The sequence below is a fragment of the Herpailurus yagouaroundi genome, unplaced genomic scaffold, assembly GCF_014898765.1.
Source record: "Herpailurus yagouaroundi ecotype Mexico unplaced genomic scaffold, PumYag 184, whole genome shotgun sequence".
In the NCBI taxonomy this organism is placed as follows: Eukaryota; Metazoa; Chordata; class Mammalia; order Carnivora; family Felidae; genus Herpailurus; species Herpailurus yagouaroundi.
In genome coordinates, this window is record NW_024412415.1 from 17,076,544 (window position 1) to 17,098,697 (window position 22,154).

Genomic DNA, 22,154 nt, shown 5'->3' on the forward strand with positions numbered 1-22,154 from the left:
CCAAGGCCGTTTAGTTACTAAGTAGTAGAGACAGGATACAAACCAGGTGTGTCTGCCTCTAGATCCCATGGGCTTTTCACTGGTGGTGAGAGAGGGCAGTGTTTAGTGGCTGGCTACTTACACTCTAAAAACCTACTGATTGGCCTATAGGCCATTGGGCACTCGTCCAGTTTTGAGCTAGCCTAGTCTATAACCAAAGCAAAGCCATTTAATGACCATTTCAGGATCCCCCAAAGATATAATATATATAACTAAAAAAAGAAAATCACACATTTCATTGAAGTTCATTATAGTCATTGTGAAAAAATTCTTTTGAGACTACGATCAATTCCTACAAGTTGAATTCTGTTAAATTTGTTCAGAAGTAACACGACTATAAAATGATCTTGTGTTTCCTTTTTCCAGATATGCAAAGGGAATTTTGACAGAGAATAATGGTAGGTTCAGCCAACCCTTCTCATCAACTCAAAATACACTGTGGTGTCCTACTTCCAGAGATGGGGCTCCCAGACCACCCACTTGGCCCCCTTGCTGAAAAGCTGCCTGGGCCAAAGGCTTCTCTTACTCTTTGGTCTGGCCATACACAGCCAAATTGCTGTAAGAAGTGTTTCATCAGCAACTTAATCCACAGCTCCCTTGTGGGCTCTGAAGAGAAGACAGCTAGCTGAAGAGGCCAACAATAGCAAGGACACAACCCCAAATCAATCCAAACTCACTGATAAGTTTTCCAAACTTGTGTTACTTACACAGACTTTTCATATTTTCTGTATAGCCAAGAAATCTTAAAGAAGATGTCTGGTTTGAGAAGGAGAGCTTGCCACGCATCAAAATAACCCTGGATTTTAACCACAATGGCACTTTCTGGAAAAACAAAACAAAAGAGCAGAGTAGTTGAGCAAAAATGTGAGCCCAAGGAGGGTATTTTGAGAAGAGAAGATCCCTTGTATAGAGTCTTTTATCAGCCTGGGGTTCTAAGCTAGGCAAGGTCCCCACTTTCATTGGTGTTTCAGCCATGTGAAGGCCACTAGTCAAATAAACATTAATTTATTCTGTTTGGCATCTAAATTAACAAAATTAAGTAGAGATGTGCCACTTTTCAAGTTCGTGTTAGAGACCTAACCTAGAATGTCACATGCCCTTCTTTGACTGAGTGTCCAACTCCTTCCTGTGTTTTTGGACAATGGGAAATAAGAGGGGCACGAGTAGATATGGCTGTCATTGGCCTCAATTCTGGCACCTGGGAGTGCAAAAAGCCATGCCACTTTCCTGTTTACATTTTGGTCCAGAGTATAGAATTCATCTTGGTATCTCTAATGTCTTGCCCTGAGCCTCATGCATAGTCAGCTTTTTTTTAATGTTTATTTATTTTTGAGAGAGAGAGAGAAAGAGAGAGAGAGAGAGAGACAGCGCATGAGTGGGGGAGAGGCAGAGAGAGAGAGGGAAACACAGAAGCCAAAGTAGGCTCCAGGCTCTGAGCTGTCAGCACAGAGCCTGACATGGGGCTCGAACCCACCAACCATGAGATCATGACCTGAGCCAAACTGGGATGCTCAACCGAGCCACCCAGGTGCCCCCATAGTCAGCTTTTAATGAATGTCCTTTAATTACATTGAATGCTAGGGGAAAGAAAACCTCTGCTTTTTCAAATTGTACAAAAAAGAAGGGGATAGAGATTTATTTTCAACCGCTAAATACCAGTCACCATGCAAAGTGTTTTAAAAAAGAGACCTCATTTAATCCTTACAATCTTGTTTGGGGGCGGGGGGTGTCATCACTTTTTCAGATGAAGAAACTGCAGTTCATAGAAACTAGGAAGCTTGCCTAAAACCATACATCCAGTGTGATAGGCAGGTCCTTACGCTGGAGCCCAGTTCTATATGACCTCAGAGCAATGTTCCTTCCTCTTTGTTGTACTGGCTCCCTCAGGCAAATTGAGAGTTTAACAAGGGTGGTGTGTGGAGAAGAGGAACAAACATAACTCTGCATGGATTATGCAGGTTCCTAGCATCACAGCCCATATCCCTAGGTTAACCTATCCCTAGGTTTACAATTCCCTTTACTTCATCCTTCCTAAGAACCAAGGCTAATAGGGAACTATGAAGCAGGGACTTATAAAATATGCACTTGCCTAACCTTAGGAGAGATGCATGTAGGACAGGCCAGCTGGGATTGGAGGGGATGGATCAGGCAAGGGGTGTGACTGAAAATAGAGTGAATGGGGCTCCCATCCAAATGACAGTCAGATGAGGTGTCTATGACTCTTGAAGGGAGTATAAAGAGCAGGGGACGTGGGCAAGCAGAGCTGGAGAAGAGAAAAGGAAGGCTTATAGCTTATCTGCTGGTCCAAATGTGGCAAAGTAGGCAGCAGGTGTTATAGCTCAGCTGGTTTTGGCAAGTGTTAAAAGTAGGCCCCGGGGTCGCCTGGGTGGCTCAGTCGGTTAAGCGGCTGACTTTGGCTCAGGTCATGGTCTCACAGTTCGTGAGTTCAAGCCCTGTGTTGGGCTCTGTGCTGACAGCTCAGAGCCTATAGCCTGCTTCACATTCTGTCTCTCCCTCTCTCCCTGCCCCTCCCTCGCTCACACTCTGTCTCTCTCTCTCAAAAATAAATTTAAAAAAACACAAAAATTTTTTTTTAAGTTGGCCCTGTTCTCATGCCTGTAATGTTCTTCTCTCAAATCTGGATGAGGCTCATGGTCTCACTTAACATTTAGGCTTATGTTCTGGTGTCCTCTCTGCACAGGCCTTTCTGGACAACCCTCTCTGTAATAGCCACATATGCTTCCGCCATGGTACCTACTTCTTCACTTTCTAGCCCCTTGCTCTGTTTCTTCTTCAAGACTCCTATTATTTCCTGATTCATTATTAGATATTTACTTGTTTACTGTTTATATTGGCACTGAGATGTGAGCTCCTTGAAGGCGAGGACTTTATCTGTCTTGTTTACCTCTCTATCCCCAGAACCTAGAACAGTGCCTGGCAGAAAATAGGCAATTTACAAATATTTTTTGAATGAATGCATGAATCAATGAATATACTAGAAATTCAGGAAAAATTACATTAAGCTGGGCAACAGCATAATGGAATTAGCCCAACTGATCAATGTTTATTTTTGATGGTGATAGAGTTCCATGTATGTGTTTTAATATTTGTTTCTGAAGTACAGTGAAGAGAGTAGCTTTTTGAGTGAAACAACTTTCCAGAGTTGTTATAAATGCTAAATGACAAACTATGTGTAGAGCAACTTTTTATAGTAGATATTAAATTAATGGTAGCTATTTTCATCATTTCCAGCAGCAGCAGCAGCTCCAGCACCATTATCATCCTACAGACAGAGTCAAAGTTTTCATGCTTAGTAGCTTCGAGGGAGGAGTGTGTATGTATATTTATGTATATATGTATGTGTATGTGTGTATTTGTGTGTGTGTGTGCACACACGTGCACGCCCAAAAGAATGGTTGGCAATGGTTAAATATACCAGTTTGATTGGTGGTAGGGTATATTAATGACCAAATGAACTGGTCACACTTGTTAAGTTTTGACTATGGATAGAATCATATTTCCCAGAGCAATGAAGAGCGATCAAAAGAGGAGATGGCCCCTACTTACAGAAACTTATCTTATAAATGAACATGGCACACACTAGGAAAAAAAAAATCTTAAGAAAACTTAGAGATGTTTAAATAAGAGCAATGTAAAAAACAGCATATCTTTCCTTGAGTCTGTTTTCCCCTTCATCTCCATGTTCAATAAAAGGCAGAATGTCAGTTCTCAAATACCGTCCAGTGGGATCCCCAGGAAGAGCATGTTAGAGGTGTCTAGCATGATGCGCCTCATGAGGGTCAACACATCGATGTAACCCAGTTCGTTGGTGACCTCCTCCAACCTGTCCAGATGTGTTATGACGGATTCAACACAAATTGTCACCATGCGCACGAGTCCAGGGCCAGACAGAGCTGAGGGGAACACATCAGAGAGTGAGCCACCATGAACTCAGGGGGCATACATAATCAGGATATTTTGGCCTTTTATGTTCAGGGTTTAACTGTACATAATTTTTTTTCAGTAACTAGGTTGAAATTTTCATGTTCTTTTTTAAAATACTTTTCTGCATTCTCCTGATTTTCTACAAGTATGCATCACCTTCATGGTTAAAAATAAATGAAAGAATGTATGGGAGAACCTGGGTGGCTCAGTCGGTTACACGTCTGACTCTTGATTTTGGCTCAGGTCATAATCTCATGATTTGTGAGATCCAGCCCCACGTTGAGCTCTGTGCTGACGGCATGTGGCCTGCTTGGGACTCTCTCTCTCTCTGTCTCTCTGCCCCTCTACCACTTGCTCTCTCTCTCTCTCAAAATAAATAAATAAACATTAAAATTTTTTTAAAATGAATGGATGCACGAAAACCTTATTTTAAACAAAATATTCAAAATTAAACTTTTCTTCATGTTATTGCAAATCATTTGTGATATTGCAATTGAAAAATTTGGTATTGTGGTCATTAATCACAAATCAGTGGTTTTCCGTATTTATTGTATATATCTCCCTCTAAGGAAGGTTTGGATTTGGCCAGGGTGATATTTATTTTATGTTTCAACAGGTGGCAGGGTACTGTTCTAGAACTATGCCAATTGGACCTTAACTATTTGATCTAAAGTGCTTCCTGTTAATTGTGGTTTATATGTTGACAATGCTAGTCTTATAAATTACCAAAAGTGTTCTTCTCTTAATTTTGATTTCTCTTCAAATGACTTCTAGATTTGTTTTACTCAACGAACATCATGACAGCTAAGCACCAGTCTTCCTCACTGGCTGGGATTTCTTTAAGGGCAGTGACAGCCTTCTATTAGCACTGTCCTTCAAGTCCACACAGTACATGGTAGCCTTAAAATCATATTGGTCAAATAGAGGAATGAATGAATGAATGAATGAGTGAATGAAAGAGTGGGTGAATAGTTGAGTGAAGGCAGGTGGTGTGAATTGGCTCTGCCTACCAGCTAGTGGATCCTGGTGGTAGGTCATCTATTCAGAGAGTTTAACACTTGAAGCCCCCCTTTGTCTCTTTTGCTCTAAGTTTCTTCAAGCTTTCTTTATGCGTAGTATCTCCTATTTATATCTTTTATTATTCAGACTTGCTGTTAAAGTCAGAGCCCTTGAAATGCAATGAAAAATCCTGGGGAAATTTGTATCCATAATTCTCTCTTAAAAAAAAAAAATCAAGGGCTCCTGGGTGGCTCAGTAAGCTGAGTGTCCTACTCTTGATTTCAGCTCCGGTCATGAACCCAGGGTCATGGGATTGAGAACCGTGCTGGGCATGGAGCCTGTTTGAAATTCTTCCCCCTCCTCTCTTTCTCTCTTTCTGTCTCTCTCTGCCCCTCCCCCCACTCATGTACTCTCTGTCTCTAAAATAAAATTTAAAAATATTTTAAAAAAATCAGTTGCACAACAGAAGCTTCTGCAGGCAGACTTTGCAAATAAGCAAGGAAGCCTGGTAAGCAATTGTAGATTCATAAAATTTATACTTATGGATGAAAAAGAAGGTTGGGGGTGGCTGGGTGGCCCAGTTAAGCATCTGACTTCGGCTCAGGTCACAATCTTATGGTTTATGAGTTCAGGCCCTGCATTTGGCTCTGTGCTGACAGCTCAGAGCCTGAAGTCTGCTTTGCATTATGTGTCTTCCCTCCCCCAGTCACACTGTGTCTGTATGTCTCTCTCTCTCAAAAATAGACATTAAACAAATTAAAAATAAATAAATACAAAAGAAGGTTGGGTTGGTAGCATACTTTCTGACTGTAGGAAATACTTGGCAGATATGAAAGGTCAGCATGTTGTTCTTTGGGTGATTATCACATTCACAAGTGAGACAAATGATTTCTGAATGACTCAGCCCTTTGTGTGGAGCAGTTGACTTCAAATATCACTTGTGGTTTTCTCCCAGGTAGATGTTGATTTGCCTCTACATCCAAGAGCTTAAAGCCACATTTCAAATATATAAGCAAAATGTAATATCATTGCTTCTTATAGTCAGTGGTATGATGTAGACATTATTTTTATTTTTAAGTATTTTAAAATGTTTATTTATTTATTTTGGGAGAGAGAGTGCAAATGGGAGAGGGGCGGAGAGAAAGGAAGGGAGAGAATCCCAAGCAGGCACCGTGCTGTCAGCACAGAGCCCGATGCAGGGCTTGATCTCACAAACTGTGAGATCATGACCCGAGCCGAAATCAAGAGTCGGATGCTCAACCGACTGAGCCATCCAGGTGCCCAAACTTTAATTGTTTAAATGTGCTAAAAAGTACTGAGTCTTACCCAGGTTAAACAAAAGTGAGCAAGAATCAGCATAATTCTGTCACTATGGACAACTCTCTTGGCAGTTTCAGGAAACACAGGCTATTTTTTGCCCCTCAACCTTCATCTCTCCAGGATGGGCCATTGCCTGGGCTGCACTTCACTACTTCTCCATAGATATGTCCAGGGGGTCAATGCCTTCCTTAATGTTACTACTTAGATACCAAAATTACTCCCAAATTTCTGCTATATCAGGAAAACTAACGAGAAGTGTGACTCTAAAAGGAGATTCATCCTTTTAGAGCTTGGGACTCTAACAGATTATTAAAAATGTCAGACACAACAGTGAACTTTTCATAAGCAATTCAGCCTCTATTTTTGGCATTTCATCTGGGGAATTTTGTAATGTTTTTTATTAGACAATCTGATCTTTTATATACAGGGCTTATCTAAAAATATGTCATAAGGATTGTTTTGATTGCTTTCCAAGTGCTATAGATTCTACTCTTTTAACATCTCTTACACTGATGACTTCCCTTCTGCACACCCTTTATCACTACAGTAGCTCCCAACATCTTTCACTGTTCACAGTCATGCCTCCTGTCAATTAAACGTTCATTCTGCTACCAGAGGAATTTTTGTAAAACACAAATATGTTCATGTCATTCTGCTTAAAATCTTAAATGATTTACTGTAGCTTTCAGAATAAGCTCAGTTCAGTGCCTTCCCCTGGGCCTCATGCCTACATGGATCTATGCCAGGTACAAGGGCCTGCTTACAGTTCCCTGGACATACAGTGCTGATCTACCCTTCCCTGTTTTGGAGTATCCTGTTCTTTCCTTCTGTGGAATGTGTCCTCATCAAACTTTCTTAATTTAGGTAGCTTTTACCTTCTTTCAAAACTTATCATTAGCATCCATTCCTCAAAAAGCCACACATGACCCCTCAGTGTACTTTAATGGACCAATTTTTTCTGTGCTCTGTGGTGCTGTGCACACAACTCTAGCATAACACATCACCTAGGATGATATTTGGTGATATATTGATCTGCCACTCTGCTCCTCCCCCCTCATTATAAATTCCTTGGGGGGCATGAACCATGTATTGACTAACATCATATTCTGGGCACCTAGTTCAATGATGAGAACACGGTAGTTTGTTAAACAAATGGATGAGTTTAGAAAATTCTGTTAATTAAAAACAATTTTTAGGGGTGCCTGGGTGGCTCAGTTGGTTAAACATCCGACTTTGGCTCAGGTCATGATCTCACGGTTTATGAGTTCGAGCCCTGCATTGGGCTCTGTGCTGACAGCTCAGAGCCTGGAGCCTGCTTCGGATTCTGTCTCCCTCTCTCTGACCCTCCCCTGTTCATACTCTGTCTCTCTCTGTCTCAAAAATAAATAAACATTAAAAAAAATTTAAAAAAATTTTTTTAATTCTATTAATTTTTGGGGCACCTAGGTGGTTCAGTTGGTTAAGCGTCTGACTTCAGCTCAGGTCATGATCTCACAGTCCATGAGTTCGAGCACCACGTCAGGCTCTGTGCTGTCAGTTCAGAGCCTGGAACCTGCTTTGCTTTCTGTGTCTCCCTCTCTCTTTGCCCCTCCCCCACTCATGCTCTGTCTCCGTCAAAAAAATGAATAAATGTTAAAAAAATTTAAATTCTATTAATTTTTGCATGGCAAGGTAAACCATGTTGGTATGTGAGAGTTAATTGCTCCTAAACACTAGTTCGCATATTCCTAATGCACCTGGGCCAAACAGCAAAGCAAAATAAAACTTACATTTCAAATCTTGTCATTTGCAACAACATGGATGGACCTAGAGGGCATTACGCTAAATGAGGTAAGTCAGAGAGAAAAAGACAAATGCCACATGATTTCACTTTATATGGAATATAAAGAACAATACAAATGAACAGACAAACAAAAAGTAACAGACCCAAATACAGAGAACAAACTGGTGGTTGCTAGAAGTGAGAGGGGGTGGGGATGGGTGAAATAGGTGAAGGGGATGAAGAGGTACAAACTTCCAGTTATAAAATAAGTAAGTCATGGAGATATAATGTACAGCATAGGGAATATAGTCAATAATATTGTCACATCTTTGTATTGTGACTACACTTATCGTGGGGAGCATTTCATAACATATATAATTGTTGAATCACTAAGTCATATACCTAAACCTAGTATAATATTGTATGTCAACTATACTTCAACAAAACAAACAAAAACCCCCCACATTTCTATAGGGTCTTACAGCATTATTTCACTTATTCATCACAATAACTCTAGAATTAATATTCTGTGGTATCACCTTTTGTGGAGAAAGAAACGGAAGCTCAGAGAGGTTGAATGACTTGTCCAAGGTCACATAGCTAGTAAAGTGGCAGAGCTAGGACTTGGACCCACCATTTATAATCCTGAGTCCTATACTCTTTCCATTAATCCAGTCTGCAGTTTTGTAAGTTATCAGAGTATTGAACTGCCCAACACAAGTGATAGGCAGGGTAATAGCCCCCTAAAGCTTCTCAGGTGCTAATCCCTGGAACCTATTAATATGTCACCTTACATGGAAAAAGGGACTTGGCCCATATGATTCGAGTTGAGGAATCGATGGGGAGATTACTGTGGATTATCTGGGTGGGCCCAACCTAATTACATGGGTCCTCAAAAGCAAAGAACCTTTTCTAGCAGCCTTTAGAATCAGAAAGTGATGTGATGAAAGAAGGATGGTCTAGGAGATGTGATATAAAAAGGACTCAACCTGCTGTTGCTAGCTTTGAAGACAGAGGAAGGAGCCACAGGCCAAGGGATGCAGGTGGCCTCTGAAGCTGGAAAAGACAAAGAAACAGGTTCTCCTCTGGAGCTTCCAGAAACACAGCCCAGCCAATGCCTCGATTTTAGTCCATTGAGACCTATGTCAAACTTTTTATCTATAGAACTATAAGATAACTGATATGTTGTTTTAAGTCATTAAGTTTGTGGCAATTTGTTACAGCAGCAATAGGAGACAAATACAGTGGAGTCCACAATAGAGTTGTACCGAGTCTTGGTGATGGACAACTCTGTAGAGGGAATCAGTGCTCAACTGGGATAGGCATAGATTCTCCCTATCTCAGCAGCACATGGGAGGCATCCAGGTTCACTACAGAGGCTGGCTAGAGGGAAGAATATTGATGGTGGAAGGTCAGACATAAAATCTATCTAGCCCCATATTCTATCACTGAAAATGGTTCCAGGACATGATTATCTTCATTGATATTGATGTCAAAGACTGGTCATGTATATTCCCCAACCTCTTCATTTCCAGCAAGATATAGTAAAGGGGAAAATCACTAGATAAGGAGACTTGGGGTGGGGTCTCTGCTTATTTATTACTTACTATGTTGCCTGGGCAAAAATCGCAACCTTTCTAGGACTGTATTTTCTCAACTATAAAATTCAGAGGCTTAACAAGATGACATATACAGTCCTTCCTAGTTCTACAATTCTCTAAGTTTTATTCACAAACTGTTTTCTGTTAAAACATCTGGAATGTTAGTCAGTGATCTAGCAAGCACATTGTTTGGCTGTGTTTAAATCAAACATGTGACTGACACACTATATTCTTACTAAATTTTTTTTTTAACGTAAGCTCTATGCCCAGCATGGAGCCCAATGTGGGTCTTGAACTCACAACCCTGAGATCAAGGCTCCAGACACTTAACCAACTGAGCCACCTAGGTGCCTACACACTAAATTCTTTTTTTTAAAGTTTATTTATTTATTTATTTATTCTTAAAGTTTATTTATTTTTGAGAATGAGCATGTGTGCATGCCTTTGCGTGCATGATGTGCATGAGCACTCAGTGGGTGGTGTAGGGATGGTGGAGAGGGACAGAGAGAGAGAGAGAGAATCCCAAGCAGGCTTCCTGCTGTCAGGGTGGAGCCTGAGGGGAGACTCAGCCCCACGAACTGTGAGATCATGACCTGAGCCCAAATCAAGAGTTGGACACCTAACTGACTGAGCCACCCCTTCCACACTAAATTCTTAATTGAAGTGATCCTAAGTGTAGAGCTCCATCTCTTCTTCATGTCTATGAAATTGCTTTGTGCATCAACAGGAAGAACAGAATTTGTGGTGGTTAAAAATGCAGGCTCTGGGGTTGTCTCCTGGGCCACTCTTTACTAATATTGGGACCTTTGGGTAAGTTACTTCACCTATGTAAACTTCAGTTTTCCCATTTGTAAAATGTAGGTGATAAGAGTGTGTACCACATGGGGTTGCTGTGGGATTAAAATATCAAGTGCTTAGAACAGTTCCTACCATATCTTATTATTTCAAAATAAGTGAAGTGGCAAAATTTAAATTCCAAAATAGTGGGCATAGTTTTAGACAAAAGAGCAGAATGTAGCCAGCACCTGATTACCTTTTGTAAAGAAAGGTCGAACAGCTTTCCAGAGGGTTGGATTGTTGTTAAATATGATGCCATTTTCATGCATGCCGATGCACTGCAACCCAAGTTTGCTGCCAAATCGGGAGCTGTAGTGACTGTGTTTCATTACATGGAACATACTTGAGGACCTGCAGAGACAGCAAACCTTAGTGTGAATTTGTAAGGGTTAAGAGAACTCATCGTGATGATTTTGATACCAGGTGACTCTCTTAGCAAATGCATGTTGATCTAAATGCAGTGCATTCTAGAATTCGTATTGAATAAACACTTCTGTTAGTGGAAGAACATCCCTCTCCAGTCGAAATACTTCTACCTCCTGACACCCTGCTTGAGCACCACGAAAGATAGAACACACACACACATACACACACACACACACACCATTCTTTATTTCCCTCTTTTCTAATTCCAAGTCATTAAAATACTACCCACAACTGGGATCAGAGCTGCAAGGCTTTGAGAAGCCAAGCCCTCCACTCCACCAGAGGGTCCCGAGAGCCTCCAGCCCCACTCCAGACAGCACCACCCTCTACAGGAGTGAGTCTCGGAATCCAGAGTTCCTGGAATTGCTGATGTCATCTTCATTTGGAACCAGTAGTCTGGCCTTGTACCATCTATCCCCAGAGTCTCTAATCAGGCCTGGACCCCCCGGTGGGTATCATTCTGGGCTTGAAGGACACCTCCTGGTCACTCCAGGCTCTGGGCTTAGCTGGCTGGGCTGGGCCTTGACAGCTGTCTGTGGTGGTGACAGCAGCTATCCTGGGGCTCTGCATTCCATCCTGACTCATCAAGGTCTCCAGGGTCACAGAGTTCTCTCAGGATATAGGACATGGTGAGCCATTAGATAGCCCTTGAGGTAGCAGCACTGGGACCTTGCCAACAGGCTTCCCTGAACTTCTCAGCTCCTCCTCACTGTTTTGCCTCCATTCTGCACCACCGCCCCGCCCCCCAACCCTCAGTTTTTTTTTCAGAATCAAACTATCTTTCTTTTTCTTCTTTTTTTTAAATAGGAAATTTATTGTCAAATTGGTTTCCATACAACACCCAGTGCTCATCCCAAAAGGTGCCCTCAATACCCATAACCCACTTTCTCCTCCCTCCCACCCCCCATCAACCCTCAGTTTATTCTCAGTTTTTAAGAGTCTCTTATGGTTTGGCTCCCTCCCTCTCTGTTTTTTTTTTCTTCACCTCCCCCATGGTCTTCTGTTAAGTTTCTCAGGATCCACATAAGAGTGAAAACATATGGTATCTGTCTTTCTCTGTATGACTTATTTCACTTAGCATCACACTCTCCAGTTCCATCCACGTTGCTACTAAAGGCCATATTTCATTCTTTCTCATTGCCAAGTAGTATTCTATTGTGTATATAAACCACAATTTCTTTATCCATTCATCAGTTGATGGACATTTAGGCTCTTTCCACAATTTGGCTATTGTTGAAAGTGCTGCTATGAACATTGGGATACAAGTGCCCCTATGCATCAGTACTCCTGTATCCCTTGGGTAAATTGCTAGCAGTGCTATTGCTGGGTCATAGGGTAGATCTATTTTTAATTTTTTGAGGAACCTCCACACTGTTTTCCAGACCTGTGCTCAGTTTTAAGTCCTGGGAGGAACTAGGAAGGAGAAAGCAGTTCCTTCTTCCTCTCCCCTCCCCACCATTTCTTCTTCTAGGAGCTGCTCCCTTCCCCCCACATCCCAGGGGTCAATTTGGGCATGATGAAGCACTTAGAGTTATGAAATGTTATAAAATTCTAGCTGAAGAAGTTCTAGAAGCCTGCACACATGAGGAGAACATTATCTTCTTAGGATAGCAGTACAGAATTCTTCTGCAGGGAGAGACCAACTCACCTTGTTGAGATGTTTTGTTAAGACTGCTTAGAAGTTATCCTGTGGCATTGGAAGGATAAATGGATAATTTAAGTCATTTAATAATCAACAGGATAAAGGATAAGAGGATAATTGTGCTCTTCAGTATAAATGGTAGGTGGGTTTACTGCAGGGTATACTTGCAGCTAGCAGCATGGGGAGGGAGAGGGAAGAGAGCTGAGATGAATGCTACAGAGTGCAGATTTGGGGAGGAGAGGACTCCTGGCTCAGTGCTCAGAAAAAGAAGTCTGCTGGGAATTTATGAAGTTGAGAATTGTGGGGTGGATGGAATAAATTCATTTTTGATCTGCCAAGAGAGAAATTAAGAAACACTACAGGTGACTGCACTTCCTATGGCAAGGGGCTTTGGCTGGAAAAGAGGTTCATGCAGGGCCCAGAGGGAAACAGGCTACCTGGACAAAGGCTAAGTGACAGCTGAGGCCACGGACCACATGGGTCAGAAACTGGAACTCCAACATGGCACGTGCTCATAAACTAGGTAGCTACCCTTCATATGCTGAGCAAAAGGGCATTACATGAAGACAGGCAGGATAGTGTTTGTTGGAGAATAGAGAAGATAATAAGCAGGATATGTGGTGCTTGTATGTCTATTATTTTCATAAATGCCAATATCACATTGTAGGCATAGACCAGACACAAATACCACTCACTTGGAAAAATCAAATGAGATTATCTGAAGGATATGGAAGAAAGTCTGTACAGTGAGGATAAGAGGCAGACAAAACAGTGCAGGAGGTGGGAGTGCAGGCAGCTAGACCCCGAAATTCTCACTGACGGGGTACATGGTTCTGGTTGAGTGAGGAAAGAGAGGTCATATGTCAGCCACCTCCGTCCAAGGCCCAGCCTTTCCATACATAAGGCTGGAGCATGCCGCCTCTGAGGCCTGGGGCCCTCAGACATCCCTGCGCTGCTGAGTGGACAATAAGAACACAGAGTACACAGAGGACCACAGAGGCTGTGCTTAGCCCCAAAGTCTCATTTATTGTCCTCTTCCTCCCTACGCTAACAAAGCATGTTCCAAGTACATACATTACCCAGACTCCTCTGAGGGGGCATGATAACAGGCTCTTCAGATTACAAGGGCACGGTATTTATATATGGATGACACGGCCAAATGCAAATTCCCCTTAGTAAATTGTCAGCATAAGCAGATTTACTTCTCTCCATATATATTTTCAGCAACTTCAAAAATTTTCCACTGAAGTATACTCAAATTGATAGCCATTTTTCTTGGAGATAGGGAGAAAAGGGGAGCAGGGTTTGGGAATTAAAAAGAGGGGCCAACTGGTTAGCAGAGAAGGAGTAGAGGTTTTCTGTGGTGCAACTATGGGAGGCAATGAAGAAAGCTGAGGCAGGGTACACTGTCATTAGTCTGACTTTTGGCCATGTTTACTATACTGGAGCCAGGCCATGTATCCATGTAGCCTACCTGTGTATGCTCTGCTGGGGATCACGGGCAGAGCTCAAGTGACATAATCCTTGACTTTGGGTCTTGGGAACTAAACTGCCCAGGTCTGTTGGTAAGTTGAAATAGACCCCCCATAGTTTTTTTCACCTAAGGATTCTAAGCTACCCCATGTCTCTGAGACCAGAGAGGAGTTCAGAGGCAGAGATCATAAAATTAGGACTAAACATTTGAGCAGAGGAATCGGAAGAGAATATTATTGCAAGAAAGCAAAATATATTTATAAACATCTGTCTGATACTGCCAAGGGGGGAGAACCTGGGCATTTTCTGGTGTGGGAGAGAGAGAAAGAGAGAAGAGAAAGTAGCAGCATAGTGCCCAATTGTGCAAATTCAAGATACGTAAAATATCATCAGTGTTTTAGACGCCATTATTATTCTTGGTGAACTTAATATTTATACAAGTTTTCATGTGTTCATTGCAACTTTGGTTCTTCCTCCCCACTTCTCCACTGAAATTTTGTTTCTCAGCTGCAAATTCTCCTCCTCTGCAGTGTTTCTGAGCACATAACCCTCAAAGATGGGGAGTGGTGATTATAGTATGTGCACTGGGCTGCAGTGACCATCTTACCACTTGCTTCTCCTTCTTAAAGTTGATACTTGGCTCCTAGAAGGATGAGTGTGCCTTAATTAGGTTGTTCAATTAATGCCTGTGAAAACACATTCCCAAGAAGACATTGGGCCAAAGGCACTGTGCTCTGGCTGAGTAGTGGGCTAAGTATTAGCCAAACCCTCACATTTGTGATGGTTCCATAGTCCTATTTAAATTTTAAAAGAAAGGCCCTGAAATGATGGCATTGTCAGGAAATGAAAACATAAGTATTATATGAATAAATTGTCTACTAGATTATTTCTTTCAAGGAAAAACATCTTATTTTCAAACCAAAACACTCTCTATTAAGTCAAATATTCTCTTGATTTAATTCCAGATATTATTCATCAAGTGATCCCACGTTTTGGACAAGTATTTCTCTTCCTAGCAACAAAAATAAAAACAAAAATACAGATGCTTCTCTTTGTATTCCAGGGAATTAATTTGACTGACAAACAGCTAAAATTTTTTCCTGTATAGAGAAGTCATGCTTTGAGAGGGCTGAAAAGATTATTAATAGGTTTTAGGACTTTAGCTTCTCTCACCTTCCCCTACCTTATTCTGTAAGTACAGCAGAAAGTAAGTAATTTGTATATTCTTTATTCACAAATTTGTATCTAAGAACTTTAAGCCTAGAGGTAAAGCAGAGCGCTATTCTTTCCGCTCTGACCCCTAGAGCTTTTATATACTGCTTTAACCACATTAGCATGGCCACTTACTTTGAGAAATTAGTAATCGATTTTTAAAAAAGAAACAAGAAACCCCAAACTTAAACCCAACTAAATGTGCATTACTTAATAAAGAGCTAAGTTTAAAAATAAATGTGTTCTTTAGGGGGCGCCAACATCTCAGTTATTTCGAGTCAGAGGCTCTGACTTGGCAAGGGACAAAGCTGTCAAGACAGAAGTGATACACAGTGAGAGTGAAGAGTGACCGGCTGCCGGTGAGCAATTTAAAACAAACTTTTTTCAAAAGTAGGTTGGCTTTATATAACCAGAGTAAATTGGGAAAGTGAAGAAATAAAGTTTGGTGAAGAACTAGGGACTCCAGCCCAGAGCACACAGGGTGGTCATGAAAATAGCAGAGACCATGCTCCAGCCTTGTGGGCCAGCCTATAACACCAGTTGAAGGAGATGTTATATTGACTGGGGGAGTAAAGATTTCCTACCACTGAAGAGAGACCAGGTGAGTCCCCAAGCTCAGAAGGGACACTACCCTCAGAAGGGTAGTGTAAATTGCATGGTAACTGGGGTCATTATTTCTTTTTTAATTTTTTTTAACGTTTATTTATTTTTGAGAGACAGAGAGACAGAGCATGAGCAGGGGAGGGGCAGAGAGAGGGAGACACAGAATCTGAAGCAGGCTCCAGGCTCCGAGCTGTCAGCATAGAGTCTGATCCAGGGCTTGAACTCACGTATTGCAAGATCATGACCTGAGCCAAAGTCGGTCGCTTAACTGACTGAGCCACCAAGGCGCCCCTGGAGTCATTATTTATTTCCTTCCTTCCTTCCTTCCTTCCTTCCTTCCTTCCTTCCTTCCTTGAGTATAGTTGACACACAGTGTTACATTAGTTTTTAGGTGTACAACACAGTGATTCAACACATTTATACATTATGCTGTGCTTACCACAGTGTAGCTACCATCTGTCACCATACAATGCTATTACAATACCAGTACTGTACTCCCTATACTGTACCTTTCATCCTTGTGATTTATTCGTTCCATAATTGGAAGCCTGTTTCTCCTATTCCCCTTCATTGTTCTTCTTTAAACATGACTGAAGTCAAAAGACAGCACCAAAGATGGCAAACCTATTGTCTATTCAAAATGAAAAGTAGCCAGGAAATAAGTTATTAGGTAGTGAAGAGGAAGCCACTTTTCAGTTCTGAATTTAAAGGACTCACATAGGGGATCCTGGATGGATCAGTCGGTGGAACATGCGACTCTTGATCTCAGGGTTGTGAGTTCAAGACCCATGTTGGGTGTAGAGATTACTTAAAAATACAACCTTCAAAAAAAAAAAAAAAGGACTCACACATCTGTGGCCAGGTTCAAGAGTGATGAGTACTATAAATAAATATGGAGGAGAAAATTAATGGAATAATTGGTACCAAACATTTAAAAACACTTGCCCATATAGACCTGTTTTGTGCCTGAGACTTAGTCTCTGTTGATCCCATTACCTTCCCCTTGTCCTTTGCCCCTCTAGTATCCTCACATACCCAGCTAAATACTGGAGTCACTGCAAGAGGAAAACAATCTTTATAATAGAGAGATCTGACTGTAACTACCCTATCCAAGTGATCACATTTAGCATCCCTAATAGTGGGACAACTTTTCCTTGTCTCCTGATGTGATGCAATATGAAGTGCCTAGCCCTACCAAGGAAGTATTATTACAAAAATGTTTAACCTGAATGAAACTGAGACATAATTTTCAGTTTAGGGTGTCTGGGTGGCTCACTTGGTTGAGGGTCCAACTTTTGATTTCGGCTCATATCATGATCCCAGGGTTGTGAGATTGAGTACTGTGTAAGGCTCCACGCTGGGTGTGGAGCTTTCTTGGGTCTCTCTCTCTCTCTCTCTCTTCTCTTTCCACCTCCCTCTCCTGCTCGCACTCTATCTCTCTAAAAAAAATTCATAATTTTCAGTTTATAAGAAACACATGGAGTAGAGGACTATGTTAAGTGACATCATAATGTAAAGAGAGAAATTCAGAAATGTGAAACACATTCTATAAGACAGTTGGCCTGGTCTCTTCAAGAGGTCAATGTCATGGGGGCAAGGAATGGGAAGACTGTTCTTTCAACTTCCCTATTCATTTAAACATTTTCTTAATAGAAAGTTGGAAAAAACATTCTGTTGTCAATCATTAAAATCACTCTCTTCCATGCATCCTCAACTCCCTTGACCCTCTCCTTACTTTGTCATAGTTGCCTGGTAAAAATCTTTTACCCCTGGTAAAACCTTACCCCTGGCTAAATCCAACTCTTAGCTTACTCTGTGCTTGTTCCTGGGAGCTGAATGTGGCTGGGAAAAAAAAAAACACACATGCACACGTACACACACACACACACACACACACACACACACACACACACACTGACAAATCCCAGTTAAATTCAAGTGGGCCCTTAGCGCAGCTGGCAATTCTACTACATTTCCCCAGTCCTTTCACACTTACTGTTCTAGATGACTATTAAATCCTGCCTCCTCTCTCCTCAAACATTCTACTTCCCCAGTCTTAGGTAGGTAGGTATGTATGTATGTATGTATGTATGTATGTATGTATGTATGTATGTATTTATTTATTTATTCACTGAGGAAAAAGAAGAATCTCTGCAAGCTCCAACTACTAGGATCTGTCTCATATATTCAAACTTCTCAAACTTACTGTAGATGAACTTTCATGTCCCTATTCAACGCCAACTCCACCTGTCACCTGTACCCCCTTTCACATTTCACCTAGCACACCCCTTTCTCTTCCATCAACAATTTTGCTTTATAATCCATCATTGCCATCATAACACACATGTTGTGATTTCTCCTCTCTTAACAAAAACTCCTTGGACTATATATCTCTTTATATTTCTTTGTTCCATTTCTCTGCTGCCTTTATGACAAACTCCTTGGAAGAGTTGTCTTCCTCCTGTAGCCTCTAATTCTCTCTCCTCATTCTATACTACAGTGAGACTTTTGTCCTCACCACTCCATTGAAATTGCCAAGGTCACCCATGTTGCTAAATGTTCCTCAAATCTTCTTCATTAACCTAGCGCTATCTGGCATGTTTGACAATTCCATCCTCCCTGATATACCCTCATCACGTGGCTTTCAGACCACCATACTCTCCTGGTTTTCCCTTCTCTGGCTGTCCTTCTCAGCCTCCTTTTCTAGTTTCTAACTGTGGTGGAGGGTCAAAAGACTCAGACCTTCCTTCACAACACCCTACTCAGCTGTACACTACACATATCAAGTCAAAATATCCCAAATGGAATCCCAATTTCTCCCCATCCCAAACTTGCTCCACCTACCTGAGGTAATGATACCCTCATTCTTCTAGGTATTCAAGACACAACACTATGCTACCACCTTAATTCTCACACCCAACATCAATCTCTTAGCCCCTTATTGACTTTGCCTTCAAAATATACCTAGAATTTTACTTCTTACCACCTCTACTGCTCTCACACGGACCAGACACCATCATCTTGTCTAACTGCCCTCTGTATATTCATCCTTGTTCCTTTAACACCTAGTCTCAAAGAATGTGGGTAGAATGTGGGTAAAGAAGTCAGGAGTCTGCTGAAACATGATTGAGTTAGATGTGTCACTTTTCTGCTCAAACTCTTCAAAGGCTTCCCATCTCATTGCAGGGTAAAATTCAGAGTTGTTACAATGGCCAGCAAGGCCCAATATTATTGACTGTCCTGATACCTTTCTAGTGTCATCTCCCCTATTCTTCCACTAGCCACACTGGTGTCCTTGTTGTTACTTGAACATTTCAGCCAGGCTTCCACCGCAGGGGTTTGCATTTGCTGTTCCTTCTGTCTGGAATGGTTTTCCTCTACATCTCTGCATGACTCCTTCCCTCACTTCCTTTAAGTCTTTACTCAAATGCTGTCTTCTGAATTAGGCATAATTCAGGCCTAATTAGGCCTGCATTAGACCTATCTGAATTAGGTCTTCTGAATTAGACCACCTATTTATAATTGCACTTCCATCCCTGCAACTGGCTGTCCCCTAATTTATTTTCCTATATAGCACATATCTACCTGAAGATAGTGTGAGCAACTATCTTGGTTTGCTTGGGACTGTCCCAGTTTTAACATTCAAAGTCCCCCATCCCAGAAAACCCCCTAGTTCCAGGCATACCAAGACAGTTGGTCACCCTACTGATACACTCATCTATTGTTGGTATATTAACAATACAACAATATATTTCTCTATGATGGTAGGAATTTTTGGCTGATTTGCTCATGATACCCAGTGTACATAGTTAAGTTCTCAATAAATATTTAATGATTGAATGGGGGGCAATAATAATTATAAGTTAGGATCATCCAGTGCTTAGTATATAGTAAATTCTCAATAAATGCATGTTAAAAGAATAAATTAATGAATTTCCTATAAATTTACATATGATTAAAACAGATACACAAATACAACCCTAATTAGTATGTTAATTACTATATGACCATAATTAGCATGTTAATTGCTAACCCCCTTTATTAATGCCACCCACATTCTTTTTTTTTTTTGTATTCATTACAAAAACTGATACATACACACAACATATAGTATCATGGGCAACATCTGTAGACCCTCATTAATTTAGAGCTTACCAGCCTGGGGAATTGTGAGTGCTTTTTCTACGGATGCCCAGATGAACCTTCCCTCAGAGTTCAGAGTTGCTCAGGCAACATCCTGGAAGCACTCAGGCCTGACTCCCCCACCCCCCACCTGATCCCCACCCCCCACCCCCGCCGTGAAATTCTGCAGCCCCCACCACTTCAAGACTATGCTGGTAGGAAAAGTTGGGCCATAATCTCTAGTCAGCTGTAATGACTAGAGATCTCAAACTTTTCAAAAGAAAAAAACCTGGCAAACTATTCAAATAAAAATAAAAATCTTTCTGAGGTCCAATTGGGGTATTTTCAAGAGGCACGGGTAGTTCTGGAAGGGACCTGAAGAGCAGGCGAGGGAAGGAGATGGGGACAAACATGTCCTATTCCTGCAGGGAGCTCAGCCCTTAACAACAAAATTGAGCGCTCGAGGCAATTAAGGAGAACACAAAGACTCCAACCAGTGAAAAGCAGGTTAGGACAGGACAAGAAGAGAAGTGGGAGAGCTGGGGGAGGGGCGGGATGGGTTGTGTGTGCATCTTGAGCATGAATCAGCACCTGAGTTGGTCAGGGTTGCTAAAGTCACTTTCCTCATGAAGACAGCAGAGTGGTCAGATGCCACCCTGCACTGTAACAAGGATCCTACTTCAGAAATGGCTTTGGGCTTCCAGGACTGTATCTGGTGAGCCAAGTATGTAGTATCTAAGAGCCATTTCTGTTTTGGTCCTCTGGACCCTTGCCACATTCTTCACTCAGGTTCTTATCTGACACTAGCTTAGCACCTGAGCTAGACTAAAGAGTAAGATGTTAAGACGAAAGCATTCCAGCCCTGCTTATTGGCTCCCTTACCCCCAAGGAGAGACCCCTTTGTGCTGGAGGCAGCTTACCTGCTCTCCCGTCTCAGGTTCCGCAGCACACTGGAATGACTTGGGGAGCTCTGAACACTACTGGTGCCTGGGTCCCACCCCCAGAGATTCTGAAAGCTGGGGGTGTGGCCTGGGCCTTGGGGTTTTTATAAGCTCCCTGTGCAGCCAGGGTGAGAACCACTGCTCTAGATTCTGAGCTGTAGACGGATATCCTTTTGGATAAGTATCCTGCAGGTCCCTTTACCTGTCTGCCAAGTAGTGCTGGAAGGAAACTGGCTATGCTGAGGGATGCAAGAGCAGGGCCAAATGGGCCAACGTCCCAAGCCCCCATCAGTCTCAGGACATGTTGAGACTGTATTCAGTTGCCAAAGTGATTAAAGTATTGGATTTTTAAAATGAGAACATATCGGGGTGCCTGGGTGACTCAGTCGGTTAAGTGTCCAACTTTGGCTCAGGTTATATCTCACGGTTCATGGGTTCGAGCCTCATGTTGGACTCTATGCTGACAGCTTGGAGCCTGGAGCCTGCCTTAGATTCTGTGCCTCCCTCTCTCTATCTGCCCCTCCCCTGCTCATGTTCTGTCTCTCTCTCCCTCTCTCAAAAATAAATAAACATTAAAAAAAAATTTTTTTAAGTGAGAATGTATCAAATTCACCTAAATTTGGCTGACCAGAGCTCAGTATCCCAAGAGAAGTAAAATCTAAGGATAATTATCAGTCCCCCACTCCCTTCTTTCAGTTATTTGTTTCAAAGAATTGGGCTCAAAGATTACCGTGGTATTTATGAAATGATGTATATCAGCTTGGCTTGAAAAAAATCCATGTGGTTTCCAGAAATGCTTCACTTACCTCTGGGCAATAGTCTGTGTATCTGGACAAATAATTCTAATTCATCGGTAAAACCCTAGTTGGTCTTAGTTCTGGGTAAAGCCCGGTCAGAGAATCTAAAAACTCATTAATGAGATAGTGTTGGCATATAACATTGTTAAATATCTAGTAATAATAGATGAAAGTCTAGTGATATATGCTTTCTTTGAAATTCTCCATGTTCTATGATCAGTGAAAACGAAAACTAGTATTTCACAAAGCTAGTTCTCTGTAGTCGATGCCTATTTGGTTAACCCTGGATGAATTCAATGCTAAACTTATCCAGAGAATATAACAAACCATTTTTTTTTAAATAGGCAATATTCCTGATTTTTTTAAAGATCACTCAGCTGAGATACTGGCACACAGTCGTAAATAGAATCAGAGCATTTGAATAGCATTTTTTTC

General features: G+C 41.6%; 1 protein-coding gene and 1 long non-coding RNA gene across 2 annotated transcripts in view; one reads left to right on the plus strand and one right to left on the minus strand.

The window, feature by feature from the left end:
* The window catches only part of LOC121041698 (uncharacterized), a 126,308-nt gene extending 110,393 nt beyond the window's left edge, over nucleotides 1-15,915 (plus strand). The window contains exon 3 of the long non-coding RNA XR_005795814.1: nucleotides 15,507-15,915. This is a non-coding gene — a long non-coding RNA (uncharacterized LOC121041698). The remainder of the gene's footprint in view (nucleotides 1-15,506) is intronic.
* Nucleotides 1-22,154, minus strand: part of CYP19A1 (cytochrome P450 family 19 subfamily A member 1) — a 40,547-nt gene that overhangs the window by 11,596 nt on the left and 6,797 nt on the right. The window contains exons 3-5 of the mRNA XM_040492686.1: nucleotides 10,700-10,854; nucleotides 3,777-3,953; nucleotides 747-861 (exon numbers count right to left, since the gene is read on the minus strand). Coding sequence (XP_040348620.1) covers nucleotides 747-861; nucleotides 3,777-3,953; nucleotides 10,700-10,854 — 447 coding nt within the window. The remainder of the gene's footprint in view (nucleotides 1-746; nucleotides 862-3,776; nucleotides 3,954-10,699; nucleotides 10,855-22,154) is intronic.